At 42.4% G+C, this 15,000-nt stretch overlaps 1 protein-coding gene across 10 annotated transcripts in view; it reads right to left on the bottom strand.

Annotated features, from left to right (window-relative positions):
• rols (zinc-RING finger and ankyrin repeat domain-containing protein rolling pebbles) overlaps window positions 1-15,000 on the bottom strand; it is a 158,942-nt gene that overhangs the window by 52,821 nt on the left and 91,121 nt on the right. Inside the window, exon 2 of one of the 10 annotated variants that reach the window (XM_076176473.1) lies at window positions 539-585. The exons of the other annotated variants lie outside the window; for them this stretch is intronic. Coding sequence (XP_076032588.1) covers window positions 539-578 — 40 coding nt within the window. The 5' untranslated portion in view covers window positions 579-585. The remainder of the gene's footprint in view (window positions 1-538; window positions 586-15,000) is intronic. 10 annotated transcript variants of the gene reach the window in all.

Raw genomic sequence — 15,000 nt, 5'->3', positions numbered from 1 at the left:
CTATTGTTGTGGTCTCAGTACGTTACAGATATATTTAGTCACTGATGTTGTTCCTAAAAATATGTGTCTTTCGGTTCTGTGTATGTTAGCAGTTAAGGATATTGTAAAGCTGTCGGAGGACTTTGGAAACCGGGTCTAAGTTAAAAAGGTACACCTACGTTTCATTCGTGCATTTAATTTTTTGCCTTTTTTTGGAGCAAAATATCAATGTTTACGCTTCAAGTTAAGATTGACGACAAACTATAAAAAGGTTCCATTCCGATACGTTATTCTCAAAAGAGAAAACAAATAAATAAATAAATGAAGAATATTTGTTCCTTTGATAGTACATTACCAGGCGAGATTTTGCATACAAGCCCCGCCCCACTGCAATCTAAGCTCCTCCCCTTGCAGTTCATTGGTTGGCGGGCTCCTCACAGCCAATAGGCGCTTTCCTACAACGTGACGTCAGTCACCTTCCGGCAGCCAACAAATCCCGAGCCTGCTAGTGGGAGGGGCTTATGCGCAAACCTGAAGGAAGGTCTCGTTGTGTACTTACGGTGGAAGATTCTAAACCAGCCACATGTTGGCACTGGCATGGCTCACCTAGAGACACAAAAGAAAATATTTCAGTTAGTGATGAAACAATAAATATAAATCATCTCGATGATATACTCTAAGTTGATACACTCTAAATTGAAATACTCCAAATTTATATACTTTAAGTTGATATACTTTAAGTTGATATACTCTAAGTTGACATGCTCTAAGTTAATATACTCTAAATTGATACACTCTACGATGATATACTTTAAGTTGATATACTCTAACTTGATATATTCTTAAGTTGATATACTCTAAATTTATATACTTTAAGTTGATACACTCTAAGATGATATACTTTAAGTTGATATACTTTAAGTTGGTATACTCTAACTTGATATACTCTAAGTTCTTGACAACAACAGAAACATAAAGAGTGTCAACGTCAGACTCTTAAGAAAACATCGTCAACAGTAACTAGACCCTGCTGTTGGCCAGTGTGGCGCCGGCCTGTGGCCAGGAAATGCCGCTGTGGCTGGGCACTCCCCCCCTCCTCCTTCTCTTTTACATCCTCCTCCTCCTTCTCCTCTTCCCCCCCTCCCGCGACCAGCCATGCTTCAATCGACCCGACCTCTTCTCCCTCTACCTCGTTCAATCAATCAATCAATCAAATCGGCCATCCTGAGTCCACTGTTGAACAAAGGCCTCCTTCATAGCATTCCATGATTCACACGACCGCGCCATCCTCTGCCACGTCACTCCTGCAAACTTCTCGGTCTCGTCTCTCCACCTTCTGTCTGGTCTCCCTGTTCCACGCTTCCTATCTCGCGGCGTCCACTTAGTAACACACTTGCTCCATCGCTCATCAGTCGTTCACACTAACTTACCTGCCCAATTCCACTTCCTCTCTTTTACAGGAAGTGGAATTTTACCTCGTTACTTGGTGACAATTTTTTAAAGTTCCTCTGAATGACCTCAGGTCATGGAAAGTGGAATCACCCACCCCCACCCCCAACCCTAATTACTCCCTACCCCCTCCTCCTTTACCTGCATCTACTTTCACTCCCTTTTCCTACAAACGATACCCTAAACGTTTCCTTCTTCCTCCTTCCCTTCCCTTATCCCGCCTTAGTGACCACCCTACGGCCCCGCGGCACGCAACATTATTTCATAACTGAAAATCAATATACTCAAGAGAGGCGATCAGATGTATATGTTACTATTCCTCCACAGTATTGTCCTTTTTAAATCTCTCCTTTAACCAAGGCTAGAAGCGCTGGTTATTGCTAACAAGACACTAACTCCCTCAACTTTTACCTGCCAGGCTTTGAACAGGAGCCTTAGTAACTAAGGCTTCGTTCTTATCTAAATCTTAAGCTTTCTGGGCAAGTGCGTTGCTATTGCGCTACATGCAACATATAAAAAATGTATTATTATTATTACTAATATTACGACGGAAATAGTTTTAATTTATTCTCAGGCACAGCTGGGCGCGTTCCTCGGTGCGTTCCTATGTGTCCTGACATAACTTAGCTCAGGACACCGAGGAACGCACCTAGAAACGCGCCCAGCTCTGCCCAAGAGGTGATCAAGAAGAAACTCCAGGTGGACAGCAGAACGGAAGGTCAGTAAAAGTTAAATGTGATCTGCATTACTCTTTGAGTGGAACTTCGTCTTCAATGATAAAAGAAATCTGTGTGACCTTGGTCCGTAGGAGGCCATTAAAATTCACACACACACACACACACACACACACACACACACACACACACACACACACACACACACACACACACACACACACACACACACACACACACACACACACACACATATATATATATATATTATATATATTCGAAAAAATAGATTCTCTCGTATACAAGTAGTATTACAATCGACAGCATTCTGACAGTTAATAATCTTATTAGTATTTTATATATATATATATATATATATATATATATATATATATATATTATATATATATTACAAAAAAAATCGAATGAAGAGCATGCCGACAGGAAACCTTTTGGTCCATAACTAGGTCGGATGTGAAAAAATTGTAATAATGATAAATAAACAAACAAATAAAAAATAATAATATATACCTATATACACATACTCATTTATAATGAAAAAAGAGGAACAGGAAAGAGTACTCATATCCTACGAGAACAGGAACTTAACATAATTGCAGATAATTATTTGATGAGAGCTTCAGGATGTACATGTAAACACGAACGAGAGTGAAGTCCGCTCCGACGACCCAACGCAAATAAAAATTGCACAAAATTTTGCAGTTTTATTTTACTCAGCGATAAATCTAATACCAGAACATCCATTATTTCCTAAAAAATGCTGAATTATCCTGAGAGGGGCAATTATCCATATTTTGGAAGTCTCTATGAGACGGGCTTTGCTGGAACTCATAAATAATGTAACTTGATATTAAAAAACGTCCACTTCGTCACTCAAGTCTTTACTTTGTAATATATATATATATATATATATATATATATATATATATATATATAATTTCCTACAGTCGCCCCGGGAATCGAACCGAGGTCTTGCTTGATGTCAAACCAATATCTTACCGACTGAGCCATTGGAACTACAAAAGGAACCCAACTTGGGGTCGTTTTGTCTGTGTGTGTGTGTGTGTGTGTGTGTGTGTGTGTGTGTGTGTGTGTGTGTGTGTGTGTGTGTATGTGTACTGGAATGATTATTAGGAAGCATAATGAAGACAGACATACTGTCATTTCTTGTGTCGGAGACGATTTCATATTACACAAAAGTCAGCGTGTCTGCAGAATATTGCACCATCTATACAACTTTACCAGGACGGACTTGGCTGTATCGTTCCACAAGGGGACAGCCCAGTGGTCCTGCAGTGGACTGCTAAACACACGATCAGGATCTCTAGTCTCACCACTCTTTCATCTCTCCCTAGGATCCAAATCTACCTCAGCAGAGCTGGGCGCGTTCCTCGGTGCGTTCCACTTTAGTTTGGCTGCGGTTAGCGCTCCCAAACAATTAAAGCAATATAGGTGCCGGTATAGTATGTGGCCTACTACCTTTTGGATGGTGTGGCCTACCGGACTTTTATTTCGGTATGAACCTGTCTCGCATTAATAGTCTGGGAGCGCTAACCGCGGCCAAACTAAGGCGGAACGCACTGAGGAACGCGCCCAGCTCTGTACCTCAGCATTTATGATCGTAAGTTTCGTCCATCTACGATCGTAATCACTGTGAAAGTGTTGTAATCTCGCATTTAGTTTTCATTTTTCGTTTTTTTTTTTTTGGGGGGGGAGGGGTGAAAGATATGATTGATATTAATTTCCTACGCGGATCTTTGCCAAATAACTCTTATGTCCATCACTTCTGTTTTGAAAAATAAACAAATAAATAAATAAACGAATAAATAAAAGGTGCTACTGTTTTAATGTGACCTAGGTGAGGACTAAATATCAGATAATTAATTCACTACAGCTTCATTTAAATTAGATTAAATTACGAATCCTAGGTGATTCGTAACACTGTAAATCCAGCCAAGACACGATATGCGAAAGTAACTCGTTTTTTTTTTTTTTAGAATTTCTGAAATTCGCAATACACGAGGTTGAGTATACTCTGGGGATAGCGACGAAAATGTGTACAAACGCACACACATACACACGCACATACACACGCATACACACAGACACATACGCACACACATACACATACACACACAGAAGCACACAAACCATAGTCAGGTACGCATACACAGAATGCACACTTGCGCACGCACACAGACACACATGCACACACACATACACGCTCGCACAGTGGTTAGAGTTCCCGGCTGCCACTACGGCGGTCCGGGTTCGAATCCCACCTGGGCTGAAGTAATTTCAGTATCGCTACGCTGCGAGTTGTTACTCCAACTCTCGTGGGCGGGGAGTTGGGTATGTGTGTGCGTGTAAGGTCACAGCATTAACCATAGATCGGTCATACATGAGCTCTGAGCTCTCTTCCGGGAGGGAAATAGGTGTCGATCACGAGTCCAATACGTGGTCCAAGACCATGGTGGTGAATCACACACACACACACACACACACACACACACACACACACACACACACACACACACACACACACACACACACACACACACACACACACAGGCGCACACAAACCATATTCAAGTACGCAGGCATACAGAACGCAAACATGCGGACGCACACACACACACACACACACACACACACACACACACACACACACACACCACATGCACGTACGCACACACACACATACACGCACGTACGCACAATGGTCCCCCGTCCATATTTGCACATGACGGCGGCTGGTCTGCATGCCTCGCCCTTCGTAGGTAACCCTGAGCCAGGCAGCCTGACAGGCCCTTGTTTTCTGTAGACAAGCCTGAGACAAGCCGCCAGGGGGTTTCGCTTCCCACAGTAGACTGACACATTCTCTCTCTCTCTCTCTCTCTCTCTCTCTCTCTCTCTCTCTCTCTCTCTCTCTCTCTCTCTCTCTCTCTCTCTCTCTCTCTCTCTCTCCGGTTCGAACCGCGAACCTCAAACTTGACGCCGCAGGCCTTGAGGACCACCTGAACGGTGGCTGACCCAAACTTCATGAGGAGAAGGTGGAGGTGAAGGAGGAGGAAGAGGGAAGGAGGTGGGAAGGAGGTGGGAAGGAGGTGGGAAGGAGGTGGGAAGGAGGTGGGGAGGAAGAAGAGGTGGAGGTGGAGGAAGAGGAAATTGGAAGGAGGTGGGGAGGAGGAGGATCGGAGGAGGTGGAGGAAGAAGAGGAGGAGGTGGAGGAGGAGGAAGAGGGAAGGGGGAGGAGGAGAGGAGGAGGAGGAGGAGAGGAGGAGGAGGAGAGGAGGAGGAGGAGAGGAGGAAGAGGAGAGATAAGAGAGAATAGAGGAAGAGAGAGATGAGAGGATGTAAAAGAGGGGAAAGAGAGGGGAAGAGTTAAGGGGAAGGAAAAAAAAGGGAAAAAGGGAAGGAAAATAAAGGGAAGAGAAAGGGAAGAGGAAAGAAGGGAAGAGGAAGGAAAGAGAAGGGAAGAGGAAGGAAAGGAAAGGAAGGGAAGAGAAGGAAAGGAAAGGGAAGAGATAGGAAATGAAATAAAGGAAAGGGGAAGGAATGGAGGGAAAGAGAAGGTAAGGGAAGGGAAGGGGAACAAGAGAAATAGAAGAGAAGGTAGAAAAGGAAAGAGAAAATAAATTTGGAAAGACAAAAGGAACGAAGAAGGACAGACACCATCATGGCTATGACTTCAGGAGCGCCAACAAGTCTTGTCATCGTTCTCAGAATGCTTCGGTCAAGAGTGCCTATTACAGCACCGCGTGAACGAACGGTTCTGGCGTTAGTGGCGACACTTTTTCGTCGTGACTCTACATCTGATGAGGATGAAAACAGTTGGTTGTTTTGAGAGAAGGTTTGATAACTTTATGGGTAGGGACATGGAACTGCCTAGTGTAGGCCTCATGGTCTCTTGCAGTCTCCTTCATTCTTATGGGGTGTATATGTATACTGTAACTTACAGAGGGTTTCTGTCAAGAAACTATGTATGATATAGTATATCGATTGACTTGTATAACTGAACCATACTAAATTTAAAGAAAGTTGTATAGTGTATTATGCTGTATTTTATAATTTGGTCAGGAAACTAAACTAGAAAGTAACAAATAAAGCAAATTTTGTCTACTGACTTGTATACTGGGCCATTCTAACTTTAAGAAAGTTGTATGATGTATTATGTTGTATTTTATAATTTGGTCAGCAAACTAAAGTAGAAAGTAGCAAGCATAGCAAATTTTGTCGACTGACTTGTATACTGGGTCATTCTAACTTTAAGAAAACTGTATAGTGTATTATGTATGTAAAGACAGACATATGGAGGTGAAGTGGCGAAATGAAACGTTAAGGCTAGAGTATGGAGATTTATTCAGAACCAGACGTTTCGACCTCTTGGGCCTTCCTCAGTGGACTGATGTTGTATTTTATAATTTGGTCAGTAAACTAAAATAGAAAGTACCAAACAACCTGACAAAGGAAACGTCATGAGAAGGAGTACAAGATCACTCCTCAAGACATGAAGTTCCACATGAAGACTGTTGTAAACAAAGACCAAAAACAAATAAAGACAAAAGAAGAAGAAAAGCAAAAGGGAAAGTAGAAACAGAAGTAGTAGAAGGCAAAGAAGAGGAAGAAGAAGAACAAAGAGAGGGAGGAGGAGGGAGAGGAGGAGGGGAGGAGGAGAGGTGACCCTTAGGGGGTTATTCAAAATTCCTCCCTCAGGGGACAAATAATCCAAAGAGAAACTCCACAATTCGGCATCAAGGTTCAGTCATTATCCTCAGCGTTCTCACCGTCATCATCATCATCATCACCATCATCATAACAATCATCAGCGTTGTCATTGTCATTATCGTCATCATGATCATCATCATCATAATCATCAGCTTAGTCATTGTTATTACCATCATCATCATCATTATCAGTATCAGTGTTGTTATTGTCATTTGTCATCACCATTATCACAATCTTCAGCGTTGTCATTGTTATTATCGTCGTCGTCACCATCAACATCATCATCATCATCATCATCATCATCATCATCATCATCATCACTTTATCATTCTCGGGATAGTCTGCATTCTCATTATCGTCATCTTTATAATTCCATCATTGCATCATCATCATCATCATCATCATCATCATCATCACCATCATCACTTTATCATTCTCGGGATCGTCTGCATCCTCATTATCGTCATCTTTATAACTCCATCATCGCATCATCATCATCATCATCATCATCATCATCATCATCATCATCATCATCATCATCATCATCATCATCATCATCACCTTATCGTTCTCGGGATCACCTGCATCCTCATTATCGTCATCTTTATAATTTCATCATCGCATCATCATCATCATCGTCGTCACTGTCATAGTCTTCAACCTCACTTCAATTACTGATAATTGCCGGCTTATAAAACGCAGGTGGTTGCCATGATGGAGGTTGCAGTTCAGGTTGCAGAGGTTGCAGTGCAGGTTGCGGAGGCTGCAGTACAGGTTGCGGGGATATAACTAAAATTGCGGACATTGCGGAGGCTGTAAAACAAATTGCGGAGGACATAGCGCAAATCGCGGAGATTGTGGAAGCTGTTCACCTAGGGAAGGGGGTTACAATTGGAAAAAGATAATTCCTATGAAACTTTGTCAGGATATCAGAAAGGCTTTAATTCACATTTGATTGAAGATATGTCCGATAGAGATGGTTCTGGTAAAAGAAAATAATAATAGATAAATAAATAAATAAATAGACAATAAATAAATAAATAAAATAGATAAATAAATAGATAAATAAATAAATAAAATCGATTCTTTATTCTTTCGTGACGAATACGAAACTTTTGTAACATTTTCATCACCAAATACCAAACCTACACCTCAGAAAATGTCAAGAAACTTCAACTGTAGAGTAGAAGCCAAAAGGTCGTGCCATGCCTCCTAAATGTAACTATACAAAAGCAACCTCCAAATTAATCAATTAATTCCCCTGAAGCATATCAATAAAGCCCTGGGTGATGACATTTGGATAAGTAGTGTAACCAGCATTAGGCAGACACACGTCAGGTAGTGGAAAGATTAACTTTTATTTTTGTTCTTTCCCTACTGAAAAAGAATTTATCGTAGTTATATAAAGAGATCAGCTAGAGAAACCAGTACCAACATGTATGTATACAATAATTTAGAAAAAAAAAACTATGGTAATAGATATGTTGCGACAAGTGAAGGGGTGGCTTTAACAAATCCCGCAGCGTAAAGCTTGTCGCTCGCTACAGATGCAGAAGATGCTGAAGAGGCCACTGGGATGAAGAGGGGTTCCGTGCGACGCTGAAGGAGGATTTCGAAGATTGGCGAGGAAGAATCTCATCCTCTCCCATCCCCTCCACATCACGGACAAGAACCCTGTGGCGAGTATCACATGTCACGACAAACCGAAGACCAAATGACGAAGGTAAGAGTCACGAGGTACTATAGTTCCGCAAGCTCGATGAAGAACCTACTGTTTCACCAGTTCGATGAGGAACCTACTGTTTCGTGAGTTCGATGAAGAACCTGTTGTTTCGGCACTTTGATGGGTAACCTATTCTCTTAGCAGTTCGCTGAAGAACATATTCTTTCAGCAGTTCCATGCGGAACCTGTTGTTTCTACAGTTTCATGAAAAACCTACTGTTTCACCAGTTCGATAAGGAACTTGCTCTTTCACCAGTTCGATGAGGAACCTGTTGTTTCAGCAGTTTCATGAAGAACCTATTGTTTCACTAGATCAATGAGGAACCTGTTGTTCCGGCAATTCGATGAGGAACCTATTGTTTCACCAGTTCGATGAGGAACTTGTTGTTTCAGCAGTTCGATAAGATACCTATTGTTTCAGCAGTTCGATGAGGAACTTATTCTTTCAGCAGTTCGATGAGGAACTTATTCTTTCAGCAGTTTGATGAGGAACCTGTTGTTTCGGCAGTTTCATGAAGAACCTATTGTTTCATTAGATCGATGAGGAACCTGTTGTTCCGGCAGTTCGATGAAGAACCTGTTCTTTCACGAGCTCGATGAGGAACCTGTCCTCGGCGCCAGGAGAACCTATTCTTTCCAACGCTCTCTCTTGCGACGGCAGCGTCGTGGTCTGAGTCGTGAAAGGGTGTAGTTGGAGGTTGATTACGGTCATTTGCTCCAAGTGTGGCCTTTTCTAATTGGCTTCCTGATCACGTCTGGGGGAATTAACTTCCTCGTGCATACACGGGGCAGGATTCTGACAGGAGACACAAGGGTAAATCAATTACTTGGAGATGAGGGAAGGCCACTCGGCAGAATCACGACATTCGAAGTGGGTTGGAACACTCTACCCACTAAACCACTACAAAGGCCCTTTGGAATTACTATGGTGATCAGTTTTAAGGAAATTAGAATACAGGGTGGTCTGCAAACTCCACAAATTCGATTTTTGGCAACAGCATCTCATAGTGATCGTTCTTGAATCTATTTAGACTCTGCACTCAAATGTAATGGGTTAGGAGAGAAAAAAAATAATTTATTTGCAAACAAAATGTTCATGCGGGCTCAGTTATGTAGATTTGTCGTAGAACAGACATGAACTCTATCCTATGATGAGAAAGTATTGGTTCCACATGCAAAAACAAATGCAACTGAAAAAGGAATTATTTCCTTAATGTACATTCATCGTAAAAAAAAAAAAAAAATCATTACATGCTGACCAAGTATTCAATCTCGCTATACAAGAGAAATGAATGAAAATAGAAATATTTTTTGAGAGATTTACTCTCAATACTAAAGAGATGATCACTGGAAAAGGGTCTCTGAGACTGCCTGGCGCTGCAGAGAACTTGGTTATGTGTTGCTGTTAACGCGAGGAACAAAAGCGGGACAACTTGGGCACACCTCTCTATCTCTCTCTCTCTCTCTCTCTCTCTCTCTCTCTCTCTCTCTCTCTCTCTCTCTCTCTCTCTCTCTCACACACACACACACACCCACACACACACACACACACACACACACACACACACACACACACACACACACACACACACACACACACACACATACACACGTATACACGAAAACAACCATGTACACAAAAAACATCAGGCAGACATGGGTCCCTGTGCACAGAGGCAGTGGCTACGACGACCAAAGAACCGATGGACCGAGAGGGGCAGCCACGAGAACGAAAAAAAAAAAAAAAAAAAAAAAAATAGAAGGGCGCGTGGGACGACCAAGACGATGATGGATTCGGATACCAGTTGAGTCTTAGTATTCCTTGATATTTCAGACACGTCCACACCGCGTGTGTGCGTGTGTGTGTGTGTTTGTCTCCGATAGACTCGCCTCTACCAACTAAACAACACCCATCCCCCCCCGACTCCCCGCGTACCTCAAGACTCGCTGATGTTCGAATGGTTGATAATGAGGGTGATGATGACGATGATGGTGGTGATAATGATGATGAAGAATAAGAAAAGAAAGAAAAAGAAGAAGAAGAAGAAGAAGAAGAAGAAGAAGAAGAAGAAGAAGAAGAAGAAGAAGAAGAAGAAGAAGAAGAAGAAGAAGAAGAAGAAGAAGAAGAAGAAGAAGAAGAAGAAGAAGAAGAAGAAGGAGAAGAAGGAGAAAAGGAAGAAGAAAAATTACCAACAAGGTCTCCACTTATGCTTCGCTGTTTATGTTTATATCATTACCAGGTGATTTCATTCATAAGAACAGAGGAATGAAGGAGACTGCAAGAGACCATAAGGCCCACACTAGGCAGTTCCATATCCATTAACCACCTATCATCCCCATCCACAAAGTTTTCTAACTTTCCCTTAAAACAACCAATTGTTTCAGCGATAATTACATGGTTACTAACAAGCCTATTCCATTCCTTAACAACTCTATTGGTAAACCAGTTCTTGCCTATTTCCTTCTTGAATCTAAATTTGTCCAATTTAAAACCATTACTACGAGTCCTGCCCTGTTGTCTTAATATGATGACCTTGTCAGCATCACTCAACTGGAAGACGGGCATTGGACTACATAAGAATTCTGGGGAAGGAAACTTTTTCCGGGACATAACTTTATTTGAATGAAATTATCTGGGTTAACTTTAAGCGTCGATGCGTCTCGGGATAAAATTTTACGTTTACCAAAGAGTTTAAGTTAACGCCAGACAATTTTATTCAACAGAAATATCTTAATAAATCTATGTCAGGAGTTCTCAACCCTTCTTCCGTTTTCTACGCACCCCGAGAGTTCCCAGACCATCGACCCGTACCTCCATTAACCCGACACAGAATAGAAAACGGTGATACATTAAGACTAATCGAATATACAGTGGCGCCACAATGGATATCAAATGATTCAAATTGTAATGACTATTCATCAGTTAAGGATTAACATAAAAAAAATGTACAAAGTTCTCTTTCTGCAGATTTGAATGCTTAAGTCATCTTTCGCTAGTCATTCTAAGTACCCCTAGAAACATTCCCGAATTAGCCAGAATAAAAACTACAAACTTATTTTCAAACTAGGAAGAATTAATCTGCCTAACACCTCGCCATACTGTAGGGATGTTATAGAAGTAGATAAATAGATAAATAAATAAATAAATAAATGAATAAATATTATGTTTGGAGCCCCTCCTGAATGCTTTATATATTATATTCTGGTCACCGTCAGACAATTTTTATTCAACTCAGAGTATTAAGATCATGAGTTGAAGGCGGGGATCAACTGTGAGAGTTGATGTTGCAGGAATTGATGGGGTCTTTGTCCTTACTGTAGAGGGGAGAGGGGGGAGAGGGGGAGGGGGGAGACGGGGAAGGGAGAGGGGGGAGAGGGGGGAGAGGGAGCTAATAGGTTCTGTAGTCTCAGCAGTGGACTGGACACCTTTATAAGCGAGTTTTTTTGTTTTTTTTTTTTAATGTGATTTCCTGTTTTTCAAGATTCTTTTTTTTTTTTTTTGTTATGTCAGACTTGCGTACTGGGTGGTCCTCTTTCTTTTGTCCTGGTAGCCTACAGACGATTTTATTCATCTTCAAGGCACCAGGTAGGTAATGACGGAGTCAACGCGCGCGCACACACACACACACACACACACACACACACACACACACACACACACACACACACACGCACACACACACTAGATAAACTAGATATTGCGAGATACAAAGATGGGTTACTAGGAGCATAGCTCCCCTTCCCGTATAACACAACTAGGTAAATACACACACATACACACACACACACACACACACACACACACACACACACACACACACACACACACACACACACACACACACACACACACACACACACACACACACACACACACACACACACACACACACACACACACACAGCAGTATCATATCCGTCGGTAGATGATTTTATTAAGATCCGTCACAACCCCCAACCCCCACCACCTCCGCCAGCGTTAGTAAAGAACCTAAGCTACAACTTATTGAAGGATTTCTTCACATGGGAAGGACCCCCGCCCCTATCCCCCCCACCCCCAGCGGCCCTTTGGAAGTCCCGCTGAAGGACTCGCAGGAATGATCCTCAGTAAGGATCAACAACAAGTCATGTAAGGACTGACGACAGGTCCTTCACAGTGAAGAAGGCTTTGCGGGATCTACCATTTGGAAAGGGCTTATGTAAGGTCTTCCGAAAGTTTACACAAGCGTTTCCAAAAAAGGATTAGGACAAAAAAAAGGAAGAATAAAAGAAGAAACAAAAATAAAATAAAACAAAATAAGATGGGACAGATTAAATGAAAATAACCTAAACAAAATACAGTGAGGAAAAAAAAAAAGGTAAATACAAAGATAAAATAAAACAGAGTAAAATAAACTTAGACATGATATGGAAAGAGAGAGAGAGAGAGAGAGAGAGAGAGAGAGAGAGAGAGAGAGAGAGAGAGAGAGAGAGAGAGAGAGAGAGAGAGAGAGAGAGAGAGAGAGAGAGAGACGTCACGGGTTTAAATTGATCTTGATCGATCTTGCTGGTGTTATTGCCCGCCTCTTAGGCTTACTCGTCACTCCATTTCACTCAACTGGGTGAACAGTTGACACAATATCGCAAATTTGTAGATGTATTCACTCCCGGAGAAGACGATTCCATTCATCAGATGGAACGTCACACAAAACTGGACCCTTTTCCATCGAAAAACTCCCTTTGGTCCTCCTTCTCCACAGCACGAAGGACCACTCAAGGGGTCCCCTACAAACACAGTATTGGCAAGGAGGAGGGGTCCTGGTGCAGCAGACACCTACGGGTGACCTTGGAACGGAGGGGAAGATGGTGGGGGAAGGGGTGGTGGAGAAGGAGGTGGAGAATCCTCCTCCACTACCTCCAGCGAGCCTCGCCGTTGGCGTGTGGGCGGAAATCGGAGGAAAGACCTCGGCGTTGGTCCAACGGATGGGCTCCGCTCATGCGCGCGGAGTTGCTGTAGGCGACGTCATCGCTCGACGAAGATTTCAGGACCTGAAGACCTGAAGAATGGTATCCGGGAGGAAGGTGATGGTGATGGTGATGATGATGATTGTAATGATAATGATGATGATGATGATGATTGTAATGATGATGATGGTGATGATGATTGTAATGATGATTGCAATGATGATGAAAATTACATTGATAATTATTGCAATGATGATAATGATGACGAAAATGACAATGATGATGATAATGACGAAGAAGAAGAGGAAGAAGAAAACGAAGAAACTTAGTAACCGTCACTCAGTGAATCATGTTTATAACTGTGTGTGTATGAGTGTGCGTGTGTGTGCATATGTATGTATACTGGTATTGGGGTGTGCACGCGTAAACACATAATATCTGCGAATTAAGTCGCAAACATCCAAGACAATCAAATCCTTTGAACTCTAAATAATTTGAAAACCAAATCATACATGTCAGTTGCATATGTGCGCGCACGCACACACACACACACACACACACACACACACACACACACACACACACACACACACACACACACACACACACACACACCTCTCATGGCGCTGTGGTTAGAGCTCTGGCTTGCCACTACGGAGGTCCGGGTTCGACCCTCGCCGGGGCTGAAATAATATCAGTATCGCAGCGCTGAGGGGTGTTACTCCAACTCTCGTGGGCGGGGAGTTGGGGGTGTGTGTGTGTGCAAGGTCATAGCATTACCCATAGATCGGACCTACGAGCTCTGAGCTCTCTTCCAGGAGGGAAATAGCTGTCGATCACGAATCCAACACGTGATCCAAAGACCAAGTGAAAGACCAAGTGAATACACACACACACACACACACACACACACACACACACACACACACACACACACACACACAATGGCGCAGTGGTTAGAATTCCCGGCCACCACTACGATAGTCCGGGTTCGAATCCCGCCCAGGGCTGGAATAATTTCAGTATTGCTGCGTTGCGAGTCGTTGCTCCAACTCTCGTGGGCTGGGAGTTGGTTGTGTGTGTTTGTAAGGTCACAGCATTACCCATAGATCGGTCATATAGGAGCTCTGAGCTCTCTTCAGGGAGTGTAATAGCTGTTGATCACGAGTCCAACACGTGATCCAAGACCATGGTGAATCACACGCACGCACACACAAACACAAACACACACACACACACACACACACACACACACACACACACACACACACACACACACACACACACACACACACACACACGTATACACGGACACACCGAAGGGTAGGGTGAGAGAACATAGTTACAATTATTAATACTAGCAAGGTTAATAGTATGAATGATAGATAGAATACCATAACTAAATATTGATCCGTAAATGTAACTAGAAGTAAAATCAAGAAAGGAATAAATTAGAACACCGGTAAGAAAATATCGAACAAA

The sequence above is a fragment of the Oratosquilla oratoria genome, chromosome 39 (genome assembly GCF_046742065.1).
Source record: "Oratosquilla oratoria isolate Oo_2021 chromosome 39, ASM4674206v1, whole genome shotgun sequence".
Classification (NCBI taxonomy): Eukaryota; Metazoa; Arthropoda; class Malacostraca; order Stomatopoda; family Squillidae; genus Oratosquilla; species Oratosquilla oratoria.
Note: the sequence above shows the minus strand (reverse complement) of the source record. Positions and strands in the feature narration are given on the sequence as shown.